Genomic DNA, 25,602 nt, shown 5'->3' on the forward strand with positions numbered 1-25,602 from the left:
AAAAAAACGAAAGAGGAAGAAAGAACAGCCTGAAAAATAAACTACGTGAGTGCGATAAAGCGCACGACACTTCTCAAAGTCTCTCACTCAGTTCACTTGTCCGTCCCGTCTGCATGATGTAGTTGAGAGGTTTATTTTTTTATTTTTTTCCCTAGGCGCACTGAAGCGAGGACATTGACCACGGTGATTCACAGTCGCCTCCTTGCAGCCACAGTTGTCACACGTTGTCACATTCATCAGTATAAGGTTTACGTCTTCGCCCCCATACCCTATTTCGACAGCACGAAAAAATAAATAAAAAAAAACCAATGGCCAACGCCATTAACTAAACGCTTTTGCAGCAACAAACCGTTTATTATTTACAAATGCAACACGCTTACCAAATATGCTTGGTGTCATGCTTTGGTACAAAAAAAATTGCGTAGCTTGAACTAGAGAGAGAGAGAGAGAATTAACTTTATTAATGGTCCTGAAGGGGCCTGGGCACCCCTTACGGGGGCCGGCCTGGTGGCTCCACCCATGTGGGGACTGGGAGTCGGAGCTCGCCAGCCACCTGTTGGGCCTTCTGGACGGCCTGGTGTTGAAGGGCCCTGTCGGGGCTCCTGAGGTGGTTGATCCAGACGTCCTCGGTGGCAGGAGACCTAGGCGCAATACTAAACAGACAGCGGAGCTGATGGGCACCTAGGTAGTCCTGCCTTTTGGGCTAGGCTACGCTCTACCAAGTCATCCCCAGCATTTTCCGGAATTTATTAATTATTGATCGATATCCATTAGCCATTGATTAGCTATCGATCGGCTATCGATGACTGACTAAGCTTAAGTAGTCCCAACCATGCTTAGCTAGACTTAGCCAAGCTCAGCTTCGCTAGCTCACAGGGGTATGTGCCATTGCAATTGGACCCTTTCTGCACTACCGCCCGGATCGGCCCACATTTTCTGTACACGGCACACGGACTAACGGTCGGCTTAAACAGCTCCGACTGAGAGGGCCGACCTTAGCATCCCCACGTTGCGGCGTCGGTGGGCGCTACACACTTTGCTTTTGCAGGCTTGGGGAGCAGTAATTTCTGTACAGAAGACGAAGAATTGGCCATCTATGACAAAAATACGCCCGACAAAGCTACTATCAAGTAGATAGAAGCCATTCAAGTGCAATGATGAGCCGTATATAACGAACACGAATAATATTTTTGAGGCCTTTGGTGAAAAAGAACCACTGCCGAATTACCATCATGCAAGTTTTTCTACATTTAAATGTGAGATACAGCTGAGAATATTATGCAACTTCTAAATACTTCGTATTGCTCTCTACAACCACTAAGCCCTGCTGTCCTATATATAGGACATGACGCCATATCTTACACTGATGTGGTAATACAAATAAATAAATATTTTTGTGTTTCTTAGGCATTAGTAAATCAATACAAAATGGCGAAAAAAATATTCTGCAAGTTAAAAAAATTCAGGGCTGAAAGGGTTAAAATTACCTTCAACGAAGGCTTGAAGTTCACTTCGGAATAGTCTGGTTCGAGACCGGAGTCCCTGTTTACAAAACTCCTCTTACGCAAGCGCCCTCCGCGATGACGCGGCGATCGTGTCGCTGGTGAACCGGGCGATACCTTAATTGGCGGGTGCAAGCAGTCTAAATGATAATGGGACGCTCTTACATAAAAAAAAAACAAGAAAAAAAACCAAGAAAAAAAAAAACACTAATGTGAGCACATGTACCAGCGACAAGAAACCGCGATTCCTTCATCTGTTTATAGGCCGGATCGGCCGATTTCGCAAAGATTTTCATTCGTAAGTCCTGTTTGCCATTGGCTGACCGTCTTCTCTAACATATCCAGCATCAGGATTGGGCAGAATTTTGCTCTTAGGAGCGATTCTAGCATAAAAGCATCTTGTCAATGCGGACCATGAATTCAAATCGTACAAAGTAAGATGGAGTAGTGCATTAACTAATGTTGGTAGAGAGGCTAGTTTACTGCTGGATGTGGGAAAGTAATTACCGGCGCAAAATCAAATTATAGCATACAAGTCTACTTTTGGTATTCCGGTTGTTTTTGCTCTGGTTCTCACAGTAAAATTGGGCATAAGAGGAGATGCTAGCCTATGGTAATGTCCGACATATTAACGAAGGTGGCAGCTAGGCCAGTGTGAAAGAGCATGTGCGAATGAAAAGATTTGTGAATTCAGCCCACGTTTCGCGAGTAGAACCGAATTACTTGAGTTTGGCCTCCTTGCACCAATAAAAAAATAATAATAAAAAAACAAGTTGACCGATCATCAGGCTAAAACGTACATCTCCGTCACTCACTTTCGCAGGCGGCAAGTCCAGCGCACTCATCGTGCAACGCCGCTATAGTCAACCCAATCGCACTGCTACTCCGGCGAAGAGCCATGCATCCCAGCAGGCTGACGACTGCTCGGTCCCATGCGCACGGAGCCCGTTCGCCGCAGGAGGTGTGCGTAGCATTTTTGCTGGCAGCGACGCTGGTGTGCCTGTCCCTATCGAGTTTGGCGCACCCTGCCGACGCGCAGCAGGACGACAATTCGCTGGACTACTCCGTCTTCGCCGGCCCACCGCCAGAACCCTCGCAATGTCCCGGCGGCGCTGGCTGCGAAGATGGCGTCCTCGACTCAGGTCGGGAAAGTGGCCCCTCGGCTGAGGTCGTGGCCCCTTCGTCGGACGACGGTGGAACCGGTTCGACGTCGGACGGCGGCGAGCAGGGCCAGATGACTGCGGAGGCCGAGACGACAACGACGGCGGAACCGAGTTCGCACTCGGAGTCGTGGTCGCCTACTGTCGTGGGACCCAGACCACCATCGGCTGCAGGGGGAGGAGGAGCACCGGCGGTTCCCGTGGAGTACACCATCCGAGCGGGGAAGACCAACATCACTGTCAACGGCACAAGGACGGGTCATAGGGTGAGTGTGACTTTTATTTGTTGGATCGGAAACAGAGAGTGCTGCCGCGGTGGGGTTCGCGGCTGCAGCACTCTTGAACCCGTCAGTTTGGTGAACTTATACAAAGCACCCAAATTCTCGATATGTGAAGTGGACGATATGTCAGCTCAGTGCCAACAGTGCCGCCCCATCGGAAACTAGGTCGTCCCTTCTGCTAAAAAAATTAAATACTAGGGTTTTACTTGCCAAAACCGAGATCTGATTATGAGGCACGCTGTAGTGGGGGACTCCGGAAATTATGACCACCTGGGGATTTTTAGCGTGCACCCAATGCACAACACACGGGCATTTTTGCATTTCACCTACATCGAAATAGGGCCGCCGCGGTAGGGATTTGATCCCGCGACCTCGTGGAGCTTTGCAGCGCAACGTCGTAGCCACTAAGCCCCCTCAGTGCGTGTACCTTCTGTTGCGCTAAAGAATTTTGGGGTTTTACGTGCCACAACCAGGATCTGATTATGAGGCACACCCTAGTGGGGGACTCCGGAAATTTGGACCACCTGGGGTTCTTTAACGTGCACCTAAATATAAGTACACGGGTGTTTTCGCATTTCGCACCCATCGAAATGCGGCCGCAGTGGCCTTCTGTTGCGCTGTGACGAAAACGACACCCATGATAAAGCTCGGATATGAACGGAAGGTGCGTACTCGAGTCGGTCAACTAGTCGAATAGACGAAGTCAACTATTTCTTCGTGCACGCAGGTTAAAATTTATCTGTTCAATTGCCTTCTAAGCTTATCATGCGTGGCAACCAAAGTTCTGGTGAAAGTTGGCTGGGCACGTAATATGAGAACAGTACGTGCCGACGATGAAAATGAAGAGAAGCTCCGTTTCGTTGCAAGAAAAACAAAACAAACTAAATCAGCCGCTTATGATTGTAAAAGAAGCGTAAAAAATATGAGTTTCACTTATTCAGCACTAACAACTTCAATGGTATTCGTTTTAGAGCTTGGCCTTTAAATCAGTAGCCATATTTGGCCTACTACAATGTGTTTGATTTCCTGAGTTCCATATCATTTTCATTCCAAAATACAGCGTTTATTGGATAGGCTACTTCCAATATAATCTAGCATTTTGGGGACAGGAGCAACTTCGTTCTCTGTCTTTTTTGATCTTGGGTTATCTAGCATCATATACGCGCTATGAACGGCCTCGGGGTGGCCGCTGTGACGTTCGGGTTATTTTCTTTCTTTTTATGATTAATATATATATATATATATATATATATATATATATATATATATATTGCACTGTTGCTGTGCTATATACTATAGTGGTTTCCCATTAAGGGCGGCTTGGAGATGTTAGCCTGCTAGAGAGAGGCAGTTGCCAAGGTGTAGTTAATTGTGTCGTTATCACGCTTATTCATAACGCTAAATTTATAGTGAGATAGCGAGAAGGTAATAAACTGAACCTCCGCAAGTTGCAGGCGAGACACGCGCGCTGTGCTACTCACTGCTTAGAAATGAACAGAATCTGTTCGATATGTCAATACTCCGCAGTCGTAAATTTATGGTGTATGCGACGCTTTCTCGCGATACTGAAGTGGAGCGGGTGGCAACATTACGGTTTTTGTTCCTACTATATGCGGATTAATGAGTAACTGTACGCGTAACTATCTTGTTTAACTTCATTTCCAGGGCAAAAAGCCCGAGATAACAAGAAAACTAACGTCGCAAATTTCATAAATGAAGTGTTTCCCGAAGTCGTCATTTTTCTTTCTCCGCTAATGGACGGTATGTACTATATAAATCATAACTGAGGCGGACATTGAATGACATTTTTGTTTCATCTTTGTCTTTGCCATTTCACCTGTTAACAGTGACTCGCCGCGAAGGTTATTGGCTGAAGCTCTAATAAAGAAACGAAAGTAATCGACTGATCTTTCCGACGTATATTGATTCCATACGCGATAAAAGAATGATATCGACCAGCATAGAACGCTGATATTCTGGAAAGAAATAAGAGGCACAGAAAGTAAGCGCGTAGAAAAGAAGCCGTTGAGATGCTTGAGCGGATATCTTTTCATATGGAAAGGCGCAATCCCCCCCCTTTTTTTTTCGGGCAGCTATTTACAACTTCTCTTCTTATTTTTTTGTCGAAAGGCGCACACACGCATGCACACACACTAAAATAAGAACTCTGTCTTTCATTCTCACTGGAACTGGGATCGCAACGCCTGCTCCTCCTCGAAATTTTAATACTTTTCTTCTTTTTTTCTTTGTTTTTTTTTTCTCACTTCCTTACGTCTCGAATGCTGCGCATTAAAATGAATGAAGCAGGAAGCTTGTCCGCCGCGCCGTGCAAAATCAGTTGCTTCGCCGACTCAGCGGATGCAGTGTATAGCACTTGGAGCAGAAAAGGAAGCCGTTCCACCAGGGAGGACGTCGTCGCTCGTTTATTTACTGCGTCAGGTTTTCATCGCGGATCTCGCGCTACCATTTTTTTTTCTTAAACTTTTATTTTTATCCTTTGATAATGCCAAACCTCTATTGTGCATTGCGAGGCCCGCTTCTCGCGCTGTTCTGTCTTGATGTGAATGGTCTGCTGCGAATAGGATAGGGTCTAAAGAAAAGGTGAAAACAGTGATGGCGCTGGAGGCATTGTTGCTGGTACTCGGTCAGAAAGTGCAACAAATGCTAGCCAACTGTTCCTTTGTTTCAAAAAAAAAAAAAGGACAGCATGGATCAGCGGTATAAGTTACACGGAAAATTGCCTAAATCTTAAGCATTCCTTAGGAGTCTACTTCTGCATTAATCATCTCACTTTCAGCAACCCAGATCAGGTTTCGACAATTATAAACTTACGCCGTACACGCGCAACGCGATTATGCTTTCGGCTCATTTCTGTGAGAGTTTTCTTCCTCCACATGTGTGGATGTTTGTGGCTGTGGTTATATATTATGGCGGAATGCTCGTATTGACAGATCGCCGCTAACTTTATTTCTAAGGCGCCGAATCGCTCATCCGCTGAAGTTTTACATTTGTATCTGCTGTAATACTTTCACAAAATTTGGATGTGGTATTTAGAGCGAAAATATCGCCTTTGACTTTTTCGGCCCTTCCCTTCTATAGATGCTTCTAGCAGTTACGCTGTCACTTCCTGGAAAATTATCGGCTGGCACAGACATTTTAAGACATGACAGGAATGCGTCCTTTATATGCCTTTTTTAATACCTGTCACTTAGATTTATTTCATAATTTACTAAAATTTATGTCATGCACCATCATGATGATGCATACCTGCGTAAACGTAAGGTAATTCTGTGGCCAAATTCATAAATCTTTTCGTATATCTGTAAGAACAGCTTTGTTTTTGTCCGGCTGCTCTCTGTCTCTCATAATGAGTCTACCATGGCGATTCGGCGCCAGCAGCTCTTATCTATACAGATATACCGTGCACACTGGTTTAAGAATACAGATTGTGGCCTTACCAACTAGATGGATTAGTCATTGTTCTTTATGGTACGAAACGTTTCAAATCGCTGTAAAAGGGCGAGAGAGTATGAAGTAATGAAGCTTCACAAAGAACCACCCACCAAAAAGGAGGAATGACAACGTTGGCTATTACTGTCAACGGCACCGTCAAATAATACGAAATATCGTATTACACGATACACAAAAAACACGAGCAATGCCATCGGGTTCATGTAAACTTCTAACATGTTTAAAAGTATATTTGGACTACATTGAGTGATAGCAAATAAGAAAACTTTTCTTTGCGTACGGACAGTATGAAGTTGACCACCACGGCGGAGGTCATCTAGTTAACACGCCGATCGCCATCATGAGCGGCTGCACGGTACCCGAGCTTCGGCCAGTGAGGAAGCACACTTACGGCATAATGCTAAGTTACTATGGAGGTTTAGGCTTTGTGCACCAATAGTTAGGGGACGCAAACCATCCTGCGTGGTTTGCGCCAAAGAATTCAAAAATGTATACAAAAGAACGCAAGTGGAGCATGTGCGGGACTTAATTTGGGTACGCCAGGACGCTTGGATGCGTTGTTTCTAAAGCTCTCAACTATCTACAGGAACTTAGTTCTGCTACCTCACAGGATACTGACAATCTTAATGCCGACTAGTCAACTTCCGCATGAGGTGCTAAAGCAGGGTTGATGAAAAGGTACTGACTCCCCAGGCGTTCGCAGGAGTGCCGACATGACATTTCCGACTTGTCATGTTTTTTTTTTCGTGAATGGAGGCTCAAGCCCTCTTCTCTTAACCTTATAAAAATACTGGAAGGTGGTAGAGCACCCAAAATAATTTACTGTAACACTTGTTTCTACGAGCCACGGGCGGAATTCGCAAAGCTTTAGGTTCGCAAGTGCTCCTTGCCATTGGCTGGCACGCCTTCAGTAATGACATGTTCAGCTTCACGATTGGCTGAAATTTGCTCTTACAAGGAATTCCAGTGCAAGAGCTTTTTGTGACAACGAGCCAGCTTCGCTTCCGCTACTCAGGACATGAAAGCGCTGTGATGCCACGATACACTGACTCAGCTCTTTTCCTGCAATCGATTCATCAGTTCGCACCCACCCCCCTCCCCAGGCGAGCACAGCTGGAAGAAACGCGCACTGCACTCGTGTTTATTTTTTCGGGAGCAATGGCATCCTACATAGCCTTATTGTTACACGACGTGAGCTAACTTTTTTTCTGTGTCATGGCGTCACCAAAAAGTCCATGACGATATGCTCAGATTTTGAGACCTACTTTAGCATCAGTATAGACTACCTTGCATTTTCAAACCTCATGCTAGCCACGTGTCATCCTTTTCCGCGCGGGAAGCTTCTGGCAGAATTTTTAGAACATCGAGAGCATGTGGCTCTACACCTTGTGCCCCGTCCAGAGCTATGATATGACATTCAGCAGTTTGAAGCTGGCAACTCGCATCGTCAAAGATTTTCTTTCAAGTAAACAAAGCAATACGGGACCAGAGGCATGTGCACAGATTAAGCCGAAGTGCGAACAGAAAAGAAGAGGAGGAGGAGAGACAGAGGTAGTGACGGCCGCAAAAAAAAAAAAAAAAAAAAAAAAAAAAACTCTAGTTCTGTCGTACGAAGTTAAAAAGAATATATATGAAGGCAGTAGCTACTTCCGTACACATCCTAAGGCGGACGTGGGAGGCAGGGGTAACAGGTAAAGAAAGACGCCCTGCGGTGCAGTTATAGCGCACGTTAGGACTACGCGAATGGCCTCCCGCTAACGAGGAGAATCGCGACGCCCTACGCTGGTTAAGCCTCGCAGCGTCGTATACTCCGACGCAAGTAATTCACTTCTTCTGGCCTCGTAACCTGTTCACTAGACTCGCGAGGACAGTTGGGATGGGCCATAAAAATAAACGGGAACATCGTATACATTTACTCCTTCCGGCGATACAGTTCCTGCGACATCGTTTTCTTTTTTCCCTGCCTCGAAGAAAAAAAAAAGCGCAAACTCACGCAAATTAATGAACGAGTGGCAACTAGTACTAAAATAGTTTAGCAAATAGACGGCGATCATATATAGTCTTATTGCGGCAGCTTTTCAAACAATAGAGAGTTATAGCTGAGCGGGTTTACAGGCCAGCGGTACGAGCGGAGAGGGCAGCGGAGCGCCGCACGAAAGGAAGCGCTCAGCGATCCCTCGTTCGGTCGAGTGGAGTAAAACCCCAGGAAAAAAACTAAAGTAGCGCCAACTGCGCCCCTTCGCCTCCGCCTACGGACGCGAGAGCCACGAACACTGCCGGGCTCGACTGGCGCCGGCTCGCTATCGCGGGAGCTGCGTCTTCGGCGCCCATCGTGGCCTTGGCGCGCATGCTGCGTTGCATCAAGTAAAAAACGCAAAAGCGAGTGGACATTCAAGATGGTGCTTGCTCGACCCTCAAAAAAAAAAAAAAAAAAACACATAGTGCGCCACGTTTGAACACCTGCGATTTCTCAGCGCCGCCGAGATAACCCGCATGTCCGTTGCCTGCGCAGTGGCGCGCGGCCTTCAGGAGCGTCATAAAACGCGTCAACGGTGAGCGCGTTTGCATGCAAACGCACTCGCGTCCTGCCCTACTACCTTGCGGCGATGGTTTTTCCCAGTACAAGCGTTTTGCTGACTTAAATCTTCTGTGAAGCAATTCCATGACACGGTGTACCCTTAAAATAGTGAACGAGTGGTTACCACACCATTGTCATAAACCTGTCAGTTTAATACAGGTGACACACGGGCAAAATTAAAGTCTTTCGCAGGAAACCCCTTTTGTTACTTCGAAGGACCCTTTGCAGAAAGGAGTTGCGCCCATGACACATGGCAGTGCACTAACTTCTTTAGGTGGTTCCTGAAATGAACGCCACAAAAAAAAAAAAAAAAAAAAAAAAGCACTGCTTGTCAAAGCAGCAAGAGAGAAAACATTTACAAGAAGCATGCACATGTAGATTACAATTGGCGATTGTAGAACCTAAAAATATTTTTTTCGCATTTTTGATGGCTTATAATGCGCATATTTAGAACTCAACATGGCGGTGCTAGCGACGTGGTGCGGGCGTTTAGAGTATAGCTAGAGTAAATCTTCACTTTTTGACAAATTGGCTTACCGCTCAAATTTCAAACAGGTAAAACGGTAAAACAAATACTTATGGGACATGTTTTCTTCTATTGATGAGTTGTGCACGCTGTATGCGAGAGTATAACTTTCCGCTTGAAAAGTAGATGCCCGATCTTCTTTCCCGCAAAAGTACTTTGCCAGGAGGGAGATACTCCTTTGCCGTGTGTCACTACCTTTGAACGCCTCTCCTGTAGATGTCCCCTTACATAAAGGACTTTAGAGTGCCTGTGTGTCAGGGGTATGAAGCCCCTGACAAAAATAGATCTCATTTTTAGGGGCTCTGTATATTGACTGATTGAATAACGCATATCTTTACGCTTACAGACACGACAAAAATCACTCCACTTGCTTCTACATACATTCCGTTGTCGTACTTAACATCATCTTTTTGGATTTTTCCTTCTCTCGAACCTCTCCCACTACACCGCTCCGAACCGTATCGCCCTCGTGTGCCCTAGCGGGATGCCCGCAAAGCCGCTCAGCTAAAACTCTCTAAAATACCAGACGCAGGCAAGAAGAGGCCAATCTGAGCTCACACAAGCTGTCTAGGCATTACCTTTAATTCGGAGCTTGCATGAGTAGCCGCCTTCAGTAAAATACAGAACATAAGCTGTTGAAATATCACGTAGAAAACGAAGTAATGTTCCCGAACACCTCATGGGAAACGCACGTTCGAGAAGGACGTAAAGCGGACGAAAAGATAGCACTATCTGCGCTTACTCGTGTTTATAGGCGTGTTCACATGAGCGCGACAGCAAGTGCGTTTCACCGGCACGCGGAGTAGGGCATATTGTATAAGCCATCTCACTTTTCTAATCTCTCTTTTCAAGCCATGTTTCAGCGTCTACATGCGTCGCGACAGACCACTTACCCGTCTTCATTTACTTCCATCTGGCGAATTAATGCGATGAATTCAGTTTCCTAATGTATCCTCCACCGCTTCCATTGGTTGGATGCCCTATAAATGCAATGCGATACGCCACCGTATTAGCGGTGAGAAGTTGGAGTGGCGCCCTCTCTCGAGTGACGTCACGGCCAGAAGGCCGCTCGCTGCGGCACGCTCGGCTGCCGCGCGCGCTCGTTCGCTTCGTGCCTGCTCAGTGTATGGGGCGCGCCAGCCGTACTTCATCAAGGATGTTTTGGCTGCTTTCTGCTGTCACGCCTAAAGTGCAGTCTCTTTTTCGAAACTGCGTGAATCGTAAAGATTTGCTGCTTGGACATAGAAGCTATATAGAGTTGCAGGGGTTGCTGCTTTTGCAACGCAGAGGTGCGCCGTGTCTGGTCATAATTATTGCAAAAAAAAAAAACAGTGCCTGCAAATTCAGTATGGAAAATTTCAATTGTACGATGCTTCGCTCCAAACTTAACAGTTCTTTAGTACTTAGTTAAGACAGAAATTTCGTCTTACACGGAACAGCAATTTGGTGTCAACTTCATATATAAATCAGCATGTTAGAATAGGATACTGCTTGCGAAGCTTTTATCAAGATTCTTATTGCTCTGTTGAGTTCTTCTACTCAAATGTGGGTACTGCAGCAATGCGTAAAAACAAGGTGCCTATGCATTACGAAAAAAATTACTACTACTTTCACCTTTATCCGAAACAGCCAGCAAGATAAAGCATTCTACATGGCTGCTAACACGACTGCGCTTCATGCATGTATAGCAACCACCTGAAAGAATAGGTTCGTGGTTAAGATCAAAAGCCAAGCCATTACATGCCATGCAGTGTTTCATAGTGGCCTGAAACTGTCTTTATCGACAATATGGTAGACACCTCCCTCAATGGAAGCAACCGACAATCATTATGACGTTATGACGAGGCGCGCATGGTTCGCGAAACCCTTACGTTCGCTACAAGTTCGAATTGAAATCATATAAGAGTCCTTTACAGTGCCAATTGGAATGCCTATAACGTACTTGAGGCACCAGAGTGCAGCTTCGGCTGCTTGAAAGAGGCAACCCCCCGCCTCATAAAGGCACTATATATGCAAGCCTCATATGAATTCACTTGAGTTTTGACCTCCTTTGGTGAATGCTGATATTTTTTATGTGTTCCATACCACTAAACAATGAAGGTTCAGCTTCTTGCTGGCTGCAGTAATATGGTCTATAAGGCATATTTCGCCCAAAAAGTTGTGTCGAGCAGCTGTGTCAGTTTCGCGAAGCCGATCGGTCAGAATGGTTCCCCAAGCAACAAGCAGAGCTAAACTGTTGAACTGAGTAAAGGGTGTAGCACCGAAAAGAGAATAAATATTGGTCCATGCCTTTTTGTGTGCGGCAAACAGCTTAAATCCTCAATTTGTTTTACTTATTATTACCGCCTCTTAAAATTAACTGTTTGAGAACGGCTTAATTTTGAGAAGCAGTTCAAAGAGCAAATGGTACTGGTAGAATGTATGCTGATGTGTAGTTTAGTCCTCGTGCTACTGCCGGATATTTCTGTGAATAAGTGCGAAAATTCGATATCTTTCCAATGAACAGCTCGTCGTGAGCAAACAAGACTTGATGGGTAAAATCAAGGTAAATATTGTAGAAGTCATATATAGCCAGCGTTTGTTACATGATTGTTGCACCACGGCAAGTATGGTCTCTTAACTAGATTGTTCTATCATATGTTTTCGCGTTTATGCTTTTATTATCCACGTGAGCTACCGCTGCAGAGTGTAGAACTGCGCATGAAAAGCCTACACTGCTCTGGACTGACCTCCGTTGGCCGGCACTGTAATGTTGCCTTTGATAAATATATTGTTGTCTAGAAAATAAGCTCTTTCAAGAGAGTTTGACGAACCAAGACATCGTCAAAATATATTTGAGAGGACTGTCATAAGTGAAACAGCATAGGGAACGAGGGCGATCAAACGGAAACGTTGCAGAAGGCGCCCGGACGCAGGCCGAGCTGTAGCAGACGACAGGCGCAAATCCTTGCCATGACGTCATGCAAGCGGCGCTCGCAGCGCCGCGTTTGTTCGTTCTCGGGGCTAATAGCATTCATGTAAACGTAGTCTATAAACACTCGCGGAGACCCGTTGACTTCAGGTATCCCAGCAACGATGTCTTTGCCTTCTGCAAAAGCGACGCACACGGTAATCCCCGAAATAACACAGCTTCTGAAAAGAAGCTTAAATCAATGGAGCAAGCGTAGCATAGCATTTTACTGCAGCAACAGTTAAAAGGCCGTACATCTGACGCACTATTGTCGGAACTTACGTTAAGTTAAGCGCTGTTGAAACGCCTCAATTGAATGCTATGCAAAGAGACACGTCATGCGTGTGTAATTTTCTTTCATTTTCAACTATAGCGCAAGTAAGCGTTCCTGTTCCTCTCCCATCGCAAAAGCGTTGTGTCGTCTGGCTTCGCATTCGTAAATTTTCACGCTCTTTACCGCGTTGTACAGCACGTGCCTGCCCGTCGAGACGTATCTTCATGGCGTTGAGAATGCGTTTCGGTCTCATGGCACAGGTGTAAATGCCACACATTCCCAGAATGCGGGTTCTTATTTGTTCACTCTTGAGCGCAACCTCTCATCCACGTGACCCACGCGACCGCGATTCACAGCATCTTCGGGATCGTCTCAGTTTGCTTTAAGAGGTCGGAACTGCGTTTGCTGTGTGCCACTATCTGTCGGTCTTTCTATCCTTTCCGTTACAGCATCGTCGTGAGCCTACCCCCTTATCTTCAACATCGCTCTCACCATGTGGCGGAGAAAAACAAAACGATGCTCACCACCGCCACCGTGCATGAAGTTCATGCCAATGCAGCAATGTGCATTTGGCTAGCGCCAGCTAGCGCGAAATTTTCGAGCTTGGTCATTTGGGTGGAGTTATATGGCCGCCACGCACTTTCTGAGAGTGGTGGCGTCTCTGCATGGATTTTGGAGGCGATGGTAGGCGATGCTCCAGGAGACGTTGTGTGAATTGCAAAGAAGTCGTCCTTCGGAAGAAGGAGCCATGTTTTGAGGGCGCAGCAGCAACAACAACAACCACAAAAATCAATGATGGGCCGTGGCGTCCTCTGTAAGAACCTGCTGCTTGAAATACGGCTTATATGGTCGTCACACCAGAAGGCGACGGAGGCGCTACTGAGGTTCGTATGTTCATGTGACATAGTTGAACAGTACCAACAAACCTGCGTTTTATTTCTCTCTCTCTCTTTGTACATGTGCGTACTACTAAGTGGTTCGTTTGGAAAAGGAAAGGTTGGCGCTATTTTCTGCAGCCCTTGAGGGAGCACGGCTCAGCGCCAATACATGTTCGTCCCTTCTCCGCTTTCCTGTACTCTTTTGGTCTCCCCTTGCAACTCCACCAGTGTAAGGTAGCAAACTGGACGTTTGTTATCCAGTTAACTTCCGTGCCTTTCACATCTGATTTCACTCTTTCTCTTTCTCTGCTGCTGCTGCTGCTGCTGCTGCTATTGTAAATGGGATCAGAGGCAAAATAATATTTGAGGTGTGCTGATTTTTTATTTTTTTTACTATGACGCATAAGTGAAACTTACACGATTTTAGGCTCCTATACGCGACTATGTCTGTACCGGATTGCCAAGAATTTGTTCGATATGGTCTGCAACGTTGGCTTAGTGGTGACCGCAAGCCCGAACAACGACACTGATTTTTTTTATTGCGGCGCGCAAGGACAGGTTTCTTCTTTTTATCTTTGTCTGTATGGACATATCTGGTACAAAGTTTCTTAAAGACATTTTTGGAAGATAGCGTTTCCTTTGCCTGTAGCTGTGCATATAAAATTGCTGTTTTGTCCATAACATTTCTGAAAGGTGCTCCTTCGCCCACTTGGCAGACAAAGAGCAGACACGACCAAGGCTAAAAAAAAAAAGAGGAACAAGAAGATTCATGGTGGGGATTTGCGCATCCACTCAGGCAAACACAACGAAAGTATTTTTTCTTTACTTCCTGGGCGGCAGTAATTGCGCAACGAAGAGGGCGACATACATCAAAAGGCTATATACGCTGCTGTGCTGACGTATCGCCAGTCGAGTCCCCCAGGCACCAACACGTGCGAGCTGCCCCTTTCCGCGTCGTTCTGTTTCCGCTGGCTAGAAGGTGTCACGAAGTGGCGCTGTCACCTTCGGAAAGCACTGCTTGAGAAGCGCCTGTGGCTTCGTTTTTGCCGTGCCCCGCTGACCCCTCCGCCATCTCACTACCTCCCACACTCGTTCTCGCCCGTTCAGATTGGTTGCCAACCACGGGGGATGCTATGACCCGACAGTCATAATGTGGTACTTTCTTCTTCCTTGCATACAGGTATAACATGCTGCAGGTAATTATCCAGAACGACAATTTGCCTCTCTTGCTTTTAACTCGACGGCGATAAAATATTTGGAGTTTCTTTTCTTCCTACATATTTTTTGTGTTTCCATGATCCAGCTGTGTTCTCACTTTTTGTTCCTCTTTTTCCGGGGTGCCCCTGGGATCTTCCTTCCACGACTGTTTGATATCATTGGTTGCAGAATGACATGGCTCAGTTCAATAGTGCGCGATCAACTTAGTGAAAGCGAAGGTTGCTTTGAAGCGATAGTTATAACCTTTCCGTTTCCTTGCCTCAAACGTTGAACAGAAAGTTTAGCTTTGTCATGAACGCTGTGCTGTATTGAAAAGCCTGTCGTAACTCAGCTTGTTTACAGGCAGCAAAATGTTCTGCGAATCGAGGGGAACACCTCCACAACGCTCACTTCTGCCGTTGAAAGAAGGTAGTTTTCAAGGCGAAGGGGCCACTACGACGGAAAATAATTTCAAATACTGTGGGATGACGAAGATATCTGTGCACTATAGAGAAATGGAGACCAGTGGTCGTGTTTTATAGCGAGCCATATCATTTTACATTCGTTTCGCATTTCGTCATCTGCTCAGACGTTGCTAGCACGACACTGCACCACCGTTATTCCTGTTTCTACCCGCTCAGCTCGACGCGTGACAAGAAATGAAGAATGAAACATAAACAGAAATGAAATCCAGAGTTCGACGGAGCACCGTGTGGTGAGGTGAAATCATCGTTAGCAGAACAGGTCATTGACCAAATAGAAAAAAAAAGCCAGAACCTATCACCGTTAAATGCGATAGCATACTAAGAATGTGAGAATGTGATGGTAGTGACGTCTTGAGGGCTGCGCGCGTGTGCGTCCTTTCACATTCTCATTTATCCAAGAGACCTTTCATTACCTCGTCGCTCTTACAAGCTTGCAATATCCTGTCCACTGTGACGCGCTCATGTACGCTGAACGCACCTCGAGTTGTCTGTTATAGATGCCTCCAAAGTGGGCGATGTCCAGCTATAATACTATAGCGGAATGTGTGACCGATGAAAGGATCAAACCTCTGTTACGCAGCACAGGAACCCAGCACAGCAACCATGCATTAGGCCATCATCGCTCGCGTGCTTCTCTCGTGCCAATTTGTCTTATTCCTCCCTCATGATAGCCAGCGCTTTGAGACGGTGTGTCGGGCAACACTGGCTTCGGCATCGGGCCATTTTTTCATCAGAGGATCGTGATACCTCCGAAGGGGTGGAAATCCGCCTATGATGCTATCGCATTAAAAGCAATACATTACGTTTCCGGATCTGTACGGACGCCTTGTTCAGAATGGACAAGTCATCACAAAATTGGTTTATATGTGCTTCAGCTTTCGTTCCAGGGTTCGAGAATGCAGGTTGTCCAGATTGCCTTGCATCCTGTTTAGCTTGTTTTCTGTAGTGGTTTGAATAACCGGCTATTCGTATAGTCTGATACGTTCCTTTTCGTGATGGGTTTGGACTCTTCTCTCTTTATTGCGTGGCATGCGTTTCGAACCTGCTCTGGGATGGCATTTGATGCCGTATGGTTCTTTGCAACATCGCTTTTCTATTTTTTCTGTCGGGTTTGTAAGTACCCTGTTTCTACAATGTAGACAGATTCACAATCAGTACAGGAAATATCGTAAACCACTCCCGGATACTTTGACCTGGACATAAAATATTTCACTTTTACGAGCTTATTCTTTAACTTGCTAGTCGGTACATGCGCAATATGAATGGCGTGCTTCACAAAAATTATGCCTAGCGTTTTTCTTATTTCTTGAATAAGGGCATATAGCTGCGTGTTATGTTTTCGAGCATGATGAAGCGTCTTTGACTGCTCTCTTTGCTGCCGGTTCATGATTCACTGCACTGTCTGCTGAATGAAACGCGTCGGATAGCCGTTCCGTTTCAAGTGCTTCTGCATTGCCTATTGCTCCTCTTTCAAATCTGTAGTCGTGGAGCCTACGTTCATTGCTCGGTTGACTAGCGCTGTAACGACCGAACGCTTGGGCGCAGACGGGGGCACAGGTTCGAAGTTAGGATACCTCCCGGCAGAGACCCTGCTTGCCAACATGCGGATTCGCACGCAAGGAGTCGAGCTGATCCAGGCCCGCATGATCGGCGATACCCAAAGTGCCACCCTTACGTTCAGCGGGCCCATACTACCGAGAACCGTATACTATTACGGAGGAGAGCTCTTGTGTCACCCCTTTCGTGCTACCATCCAAGTGTGCAAGCTATGTCGCGGCAAAGGACACCGCACGGACGTTTGCCCAAATCCTACGCTACGAATCTGCAAAATATGTGGGCTCGTGAACCCAAGTGAAGGACACCCCTGTGAACCTAAATGTGCCTCGTGCGAGGGGGCCCACCTTACCGGGGACAAGAGCTGCACCAAACGCTTAAAGCAACCGCAACAACCACGAGCATCGCGGACCCCACGTCCGCAGAACACCAGACCACAAAGATGGTTCTCCTCCGAGTACGGGGAAGAAGACAGCAGGGCGGGTCGAAGCCACAGAAGTAGAAGCGCCAGCACGGAGAGATCCCGCTCCAGATCCGCGCAGCGCACTGCCGCCTTCACCCAGTCCACAAGTACTCAGGAACAAAGTTCCCGATCCCGGACCCCGACGAGCAACAGCCAGCAGCTGGGATCAAAGACCAATGCAAAGAATACACCTGCACAGGTAAGCTGGGCGGGAGTCGCGTCTTCCACGACCAAATTCATCGCGCAAAGTGAGGAATACAAGCGAGCCATCTCAGAGGGCAGACAACTTAAAGCAATCTTACACGGTAAAACGCAAGAAGTAGAAACACTCAAGCGACAGGTAGCTATACTCACGGCGCAAATGGATCAACTTAAATCCAAACCACCCACTCCGACACCGCAACAGCAAGCACAACCACCACCACCACCACTCGCGACACAAACAAAACAGCCAACACAACAACCACTGTCACAGCGGCCACCAGCAGAAACACAATCCTCGCCACAAGATGCGACAACACAAGTGACACTACAGCAAGTAGAACACATGTTTGCATTACAGCAGCAACAAATCCAGCAACAATTTCAGCAAATGCAAGAGCAACTACAAGAGCAAATGCAGCAGATGTTTACGGAATTCCAAGAACTAAAACGATATGTAGACGATTCAGTTCAGAAGTTCCAACGGCCGCGCAAACGACGACACAGCCTCGCCTCGGGCCAGCTGAGCGCGAAGATCATGGACACCACGGACACTGAGGATACCACAACCTCCGAAGTTCCTCATCATGGCTAACAACACAACCAGGCAACAAGAGAATCTCACTATGTGGCAGTGGAACTGCCGATCACTACACAACAAACACGCGACACTAACACAATACATCAAGACGGCGCTAGTTCCTCCCGACCTCATCTGCTTGCAAGAGGTGGGGAAGCGACCGAGACCCATAGAAGGTTACTGCCTGTACACGAACCCGGATCACCCGATGGTGGCAACGCTGGCACGAAAAGACCTTGCGATCAGCAGTGCCGCAGCACCGGGAGTAGAAATCCAGCACCAAATTATAACAATCTGGCCAGTGAAGAAGGGACGACCAAAGTGCGTCTTGGTTAACGTCTACAGTTCACCCAGAGACCAAAAAGCTGACTTCTCACCATTACTTAACCATGTATCCACCCTCCTCGTTCGACGTGATAGGATAATTCTCCTCGGAGATTTCAACGCCTGGCATTCAGAGTGGGGATACAAGAGAGACACGGCGAAGGGCTCCAACCTTCTCAGAACGACACAGACACATGAACTCTTGCTGATCACGCTGCCAGGCGTCCCCACCAGAGTAGGCAACAGCGTGGCTCGCGATACCACGCCTGACTTAACTTTTGTTAATGACGACAGAGGAGTCACCTGGAGCAACCTGGACGAGACGCTAGGCAGTGACCATTACATTATAAATGTAACCTGCAACACGGCAAAAGTACGCCAATCCCTGGGGACGGCCAAACTCACTGACTGGAAAAAGTACAGAGAAAAACAGCAGACAGCCAATACAACGCCAACCTCTGCAGGAGAATGGAGCGCTTTTCTTAAAGAAATCTACAATGCCACCACCAAAGAGTATCAGACCACACCGGAAACGCCGGCGGTGGACAACCACCTGGCACACCTCTGGGAGGCCCGCCGAAGTCTATCAAAGCGTTGGAAGCGACAAAGACACAACCGCAAACTCCGACGCCGGATAGACCAACTGGCAGAAGAAGCCAACGTCTACGCCATACAGCTTAATAACAACAACTGGCGAAGTTTTTGCGACTTCCTACGAGGCACCTTGAGCACCAAGAAAACCTGGGCTATCCTCCGTTGCATGCTGGACCCATCAAGCACACGTACGCAAGCGAATAATGTCATCAGGAAACTCGTCGGAGAATATCCAGGCACAGAAGACGAGCTCATCCAACTACTAAAGAACACTTACACCGGAGAAGCACAGACGCCTTCACCTAGCCCCAGAAACTATCACGGCCAAGAAAACGGAGATCTGGACGCCCCTATCACCTTCGAGGAACTCTACACCGCTACTCAGGCATTCAAGAAGAACACGGCACCGGGCCCCGATCGAATTACCAATGCAATGCTGAGAAACCTAAGCGACTCGGCCATCCAACAGCTAACCGATTTCTTTAACGACACGGTATGGAAACCCCACGGCCGACTACCCTCGGAATGGAAAACGGCAAATGTTATTCTAATACCGAAGCCGGGGAAACCGCGCGAACTAGGCCAACTACGACCCATCTCGCTCACCTCCTGTCTGGGCAAGCTTTTTGAGCGAGTCGTCCTCACCAGACTCGAGACACACATAGAGCAAAACGATCAGCTTCCGGCCACAATGCTTGGCTTCAGGAGACGGGTATCGGCCCAAGACGTCTTCTTACTGCTAAAAGACGAAGTCCTCAATCCCCCGTCGGGTAGTCCAGACAGGATCTTGCTCGCACTCGACATTCAAAAAGCATTTGACACTATCTCGCACTCCACAATTCTTGAGGGGTTCGATGACGTAGGATGTGGTGATAGAATACATTGCTACGTGCAAGACTTCTTGAGCAACCGCACCGCCCATATTGGGATAGGTACGACACGATCACTCGCATATGACCTACCGGGGCGAGGCACCCCTCAAGGCTCTATACTATCACCGCTCCTTTTCAACATCGGCCTACTCAAACTGGCACTACAACTGGAGGAGCACAGAGATCTCGGGTGCGCCATATACGCGGATGATATTACGCTATGGGCCACTCAAGGCTCGTACGGCGACCGGCAAGATATCCTCCAAAGAGCCATTGACACGGTCCAAACCTTCACGAAACAAGCAGGCATGAAATGCGCCCCGGCCAAGTCGGCATACCTACACATTAGGCCCAAGCATACACAAGTGAACAGAGCACCGATCCTACAACTCTTTCTCGATGGGGAACCCATCAAGAGGACAACAAACATGCGAGTTCTCGGGATGCACGTACAAGAAACGGGCAGCGTTTCCATCGCGCTCTCTAAACTCAAACGCACTGTAAGCAGCATCACTGGACTTATTAACAGAATCGCGCGCGGCAAAGAGGGAATGACGGAGGCGGACACTTTGCGATTGGTGCAAGCCTTCGTCATTAGTCGCATAACTTACGCACTGCCCTTTCAAGCCACGCGCCGCACCGAGACCAATCAAGTGGACAAATTGATTCGAATCGCCTGTAAGGCCGCGCTCGGCCTTCCGGCGAGCACAAGCACGGAGCGCCTCCGGGAGCTAGGGCTGACCAACACATATGAAGAGCTCGCCGCAGCCACGATGATCGCCCAGCGAGAGCGTCTTAACGCGACGCCCCAGGGACGTTGTCTATTAAGACGCCTGCACTACCCCCTGGCGCCGCAATTCTGCGGGGACGAGACTCAACTGATACCACTCGCTCTGCGAACACGGCTACATGTGTATCCCATCCCACGCAACATGCACCCGACATACCACGCAAGACGAAGACGAGCCAGGGCGACAGCCCTGCTACAGAGGCAGGGCCACCCGGACACGTATTTCGCGGACGCAAGTCTCTACCCCCACACAACACGAACCCCCGCCTTCGTGGCGGTCGCGACAAATCGGGCACGCATGGTCGCGGCTGCGTTCTTGCGCACCTCGTCCAGCGCAACGGCGGAGGCCGCAGCCATCGCCCTAGCCGTACGAGCCGCCGAAGCAAACGGTCAATCGGCACACGTGCTAACGGACTCTCAGGACGCATGTCGACTATACATGCGGGGAGTTTTGCCGGCCAGCGTCGTGCGCATCCTCGGACCAAGACTCACTCACGACCATGGGATCACATGGTGCCCGGCACACGCCGGAGTGGATGGCAACGAACGGGTGGACCGCCTGGCTCGAGATATGACAGGCCGAGCCGCGGATCACTCCACCCTAACGGAGCCCCCCACACCCGGCACGCCCCGAGAAATACTGGAGCTGCAAAGACTCGGCCGACAAACAAAGGCTCCTCCCCATCCCAAGCTCAATAGGGTGCAGGCAAGGGACTGGCGCCGCCTACAGACGAACACCTTTCCTCACTTGCACAGGCTACACAAGATATACCCCGACAGACACAAAGACAAATGTCCCTGGTGTGAAGACACCCCGACACTCCAGCACATCACATACGAATGCCCGAGGCGCCCGGCACATGCCGTCTCGCCGCTAGTCAGGAACTCACTCGTTAACTGGTCGTGGGAGGCGCGACTCACCGAACTGGACTTGGGAAGCCAGCTGGCGACCCTCGACCAGGCCCGGCGAGCCGCGGAAGCCAGTGGGGCCCTGGAATAGGGGCTCCACCCATAGACACCAGTAAGATTTTTGTTTCAATAAAGTTGTTCTTCTTCTTCCCGGAATGGGCCAGTTATCTATAGAAGATGAACTTTAGACCGTCGTCGGTGAACTGAGTGCGTAATTATAGCGTGCAAGGAAAAATCATTCCACCAGGTTCTTGTTCTTCTTCTATAGTGAATTTGATTGAGAGCTCCATAATGTTCGGATACGCAAGAAGTCGATGAACGCTTCTTTCTTCACAATGCAAAAACAGTCGTACGCGTTCCCAACGACCTACGCACAGCAAACGAGCTTATCTAACACGTCAGTGAGCGCACCTATATTCTTGGTAATAAAGCAGTAAATCAGGACATAGTACTCCATATAATATATGTATTCATACGACATATTACTTGTATATACATAGTCAGCTAATGAGTCGATCTTAGGAACGCAGACCTGCTAATTTAACAGCTTATCGTAATTAATGAATTTAATATAGCTGTATGATTAGCACCTAAGTTGTTGCAGCACACAATATTTTACACGTGCACGGACACTCACACTGGCACCTTTCCCAGGGTCTGTGTGGCGCCCAAGGCATTGCTGAAAAATCAAGCGTGAATGTTGCACGATAGCCCAGCGGTCATACCGTGTCCCTCTGCCATATCGCCGCAGCGACCGGAGCTCGATTTTCAGTGGCGGATGGTGGGCAATGTTTTGTTTTCAGCGTTTTTATTGGCTACCGCGCGACTTGCCGGCATTTGTGTATACGCACGTATATAAGCGTACTCATCGTGTTTCGTCAAGTACGCAGATTTGGTGGTGCATGTTACTGCATGTGGATGTGAGCCGCGGCTTCGGGAACAAAGGTTCTAGGAAAGCGTGAAAGTAAGTAGCAACGTTCGGTTGGCTTGAGAGGCATCCTTTATTGCGATAACGATTACATGGACACTCTAGGTGAATGTTCGCCGTGAAGCCCGATACTCTAACTATAAGAGCACGGATGCTTGCATCAGTGGGGGGAATATAGAACACCATTAACAATTTCCGGTTACTGGACGAACAAAAGCCGGGCGTACAATGCATGGCTAGGATGCTTTTGCTCATCAGTATCAACGCTCGAAAGAACTCACAAAATTAAACCCAATGATAACTCACAAACTTAAGCTGTTTCGGCTGTCCAGAAATGAAATTCTGAAGTATTTTATATTATTGCTTAAAATGGTCCGTAATATTGCTGAAAAGGTGCATAAAAAATGTACTACACAAGAAGATCTAACACTCATGAAATACGACGTTTCGTACACATTACGTTCCTCAATACTTCGGTGAGTACAGGCCAAGTACACATTACTTCTTTTTCTATATTATACATTCTATGTCATTTAATTGGGAATTGTGTTTGTATCGTTAAATTCTTCAGTCGTATCTCACGAATGCGTGCTTATGCGCCTTCCGGATGCACGAGCTGGACACCGGGGAAGTCGAAATTTACAGGCCCCTACTGGCGAAAATTAAAAGCCCGTAGAGCACTTTCTTTCCCCCTTTGGCATAGCCATTAACACAAGCAGCTACAGATAGTGCTATATTACGGGAAGTGCAGACTAAAACTTTATATATATCCGGGCTTCCGTAAAACGAAAAGTAATGTTGAGTGTCTGGGAAATCGCCACAACTTTGAGTTTGTCATCACCGAGCAGCGAAATATCACAGATTCTTTCGTGCCTTCCCTAGAATATAGAGGAGCAGTTGCATGGAAAATAGGAGCCACGTAGTTTATAATAGAAAAGTGCGAGAGAGAGAATTAGAGAGCAAGAAAGGGAGAGACTTGACGACGGCACCGGGTTTACGATGTTTTGATCTGACCATTACTTTCCATCCCATCTGACACGGCAAGCGAGCGGGAAGTAAACGTCAAGAGCGCAGGATGGAGGGAGAAATAAACACCTTCAGCGTAGACCTTGCGCACTCAATGTTTAGCACACCCATCCTGCTCGGCGGGGTCGCCAACCCACGCGAAAGCTTTAATGTCAATCAGTGTCTCGAGGCCGAATCAAAGTTGATGCTGCCACCTGATGCTCACCGTATTGCAGGACAGTGTTTCCTCAATCCATTTATTCTCCAGACCCCCCCCCCCCCCCCCCCCCACCTGATATCTTGTCTCGAAAGAGAGAGAGAAAAAAAGCAAGAAACGAGTAAAAAAGAAAAAAAAGAAGAAAAAAGAAAGGAAAATCGAAAAAACAAATGCTTGTCTTGGCAGTGAGAAACTTACCCTGGCTGGCTGGTTTTTGACAATGCTGTCAACAATGCGGGAGCTAACATTATGCCCCGAAGGGACAATGATGGCAAATGGTATCCTGAGCTTAGCCAATTCCAGTGCCAATTAGTTTGCCCATATATGCCAATGAGTCAAGTAGTGGCGTAAGAGGAAGGTATAGGTTAGCCTTTTTGAACTCTGCCAGAGCTATTGCTACCGATGAGCGAATGGAGGTGAGCGGGTTGCTTCTAGGATGACAGTGATTGAAAGCAATTTCTTACTTTTTCCCTGTTCGTGTACATAGTGTACTTGTGTTAATATTTTCTTTGGCCCTTTATAGTGCGCGTTTGCTTCCAGCCTATCTAACGGCAAGCTCTAAATATGGTTTGTTACTATTGCAAGTGTACTTGTTTATCTTTCAACGGTGACCGCTTTCCACTGGCTAACAAATGTTAAACGTTATCGCTTAGCGCATGACGCGCCTGTATGTACCGGAAGTTTCTCGAACGTTATCGATGCTTCTATTCGTTGTCTGTTGACAGCGACGATTATGCAATCTGATTGTATGAGCTATGCGAATTGTCTAGCACTTTCTGGAAGACACGCGGGCACCAGGGATCACTCTGGAACCTTCGATGACTCATGTATAAAAGCCGACGCGTTTCGCCGCTGATCAGATTTCGACGATCGCCGACTGTGTTCGCCGCTATCGTTGTGCTTCGAGTGCAACTTGCTTTTGTGGGCTCAGGTTCGCCGAATAAAAGGTCCGTTTCACAGTTCTGCGACTGTTTTCACCGTCACTTCTACGTGACATCTGGTGGAGGTGCTTGTGCGTTCATGCACCGAACGCCCCCGCAAAGCCGCGATCCAACCGCAGAACTAGAGGACAACACAAACGTCACCAAGGACCAGCGAGCTAGCCGTAGGGAGCAAGGGCTCTTGCCGTAATACGGACTTCTTCCTGAGAAGACCACAGCGATCAAACCCAAATCAACGTCCCGAATGGCAGCCCCAGCGTCCCCCATCCTGCTGCAACAACCTCGGGAGCCACCGACCTTCCGTGGATCATCGGCTCAAGACCCTGAAACCTGGCTGAAGAAATACGAGAGGACCGCGACATTCAACAAATGGAGCGACGACGACAAGCTGCGCCAGTCTCTATTTTTCGTTGCATGACGCTGCTCGGACCTGGTTTGAGAACAGAGAGACCACCCTGGTGACGTGGGACCTATTTCGTGAGAACTTCGTGAGGACCTCCACGAGTGTCGTATGAAAGATGAGGGCTGAAGCTCCCTTAGAAACCACAGTGCAGTTTCCGAACGAGACCATCGCGATCTTGACGGAGAAGATGACTTGCCTCTTCCGCCACGCCGACCCCGACATGCCTGAAGAAAAGAAAGTTCGGTTCTTGATTCGGGGTGTCAAAGAGCATCTATTCGCCGGATTGATACGCAACCCGTCCAGGACGGTCGCATAATTTGTTTCGGAGGCCACAATGATCAAGAAGACGCTTGAAATGCGCGCCAAGCGCAGATACCAACAGCTCCAAAAATATACCGGAGTCTATTAGGAGGGTACTCATTTTTTTTTTCAATTTGCGTTTCTCGCGCCTTCTCTTGTTAAGTTGGGCAAAACAATGTAGAGGGACGTTATATAAACAAACGTGGATACCTTTGAACA

The 25,602-nt window shown here is 47.7% G+C and overlaps 1 protein-coding gene across 1 annotated transcript in view; it reads left to right on the plus strand.

The window, feature by feature from the left end:
* The window catches only part of LOC119437162 (CCN family member 2), a 300,207-nt gene that overhangs the window by 212,633 nt on the left and 61,972 nt on the right, over positions 1–25,602 (plus strand). The window contains exon 3 of the mRNA XM_037704235.2: positions 2,326–2,928. Coding sequence (XP_037560163.1) covers positions 2,401–2,928 — 528 coding nt within the window. The 5' untranslated portion in view covers positions 2,326–2,400. The remainder of the gene's footprint in view (positions 1–2,325; positions 2,929–25,602) is intronic.

The sequence above is a fragment of the Dermacentor silvarum genome, chromosome 1 (genome assembly GCF_013339745.2).
Source record: "Dermacentor silvarum isolate Dsil-2018 chromosome 1, BIME_Dsil_1.4, whole genome shotgun sequence".
NCBI classification, from domain to species: domain Eukaryota; kingdom Metazoa; phylum Arthropoda; class Arachnida; order Ixodida; family Ixodidae; genus Dermacentor; species Dermacentor silvarum.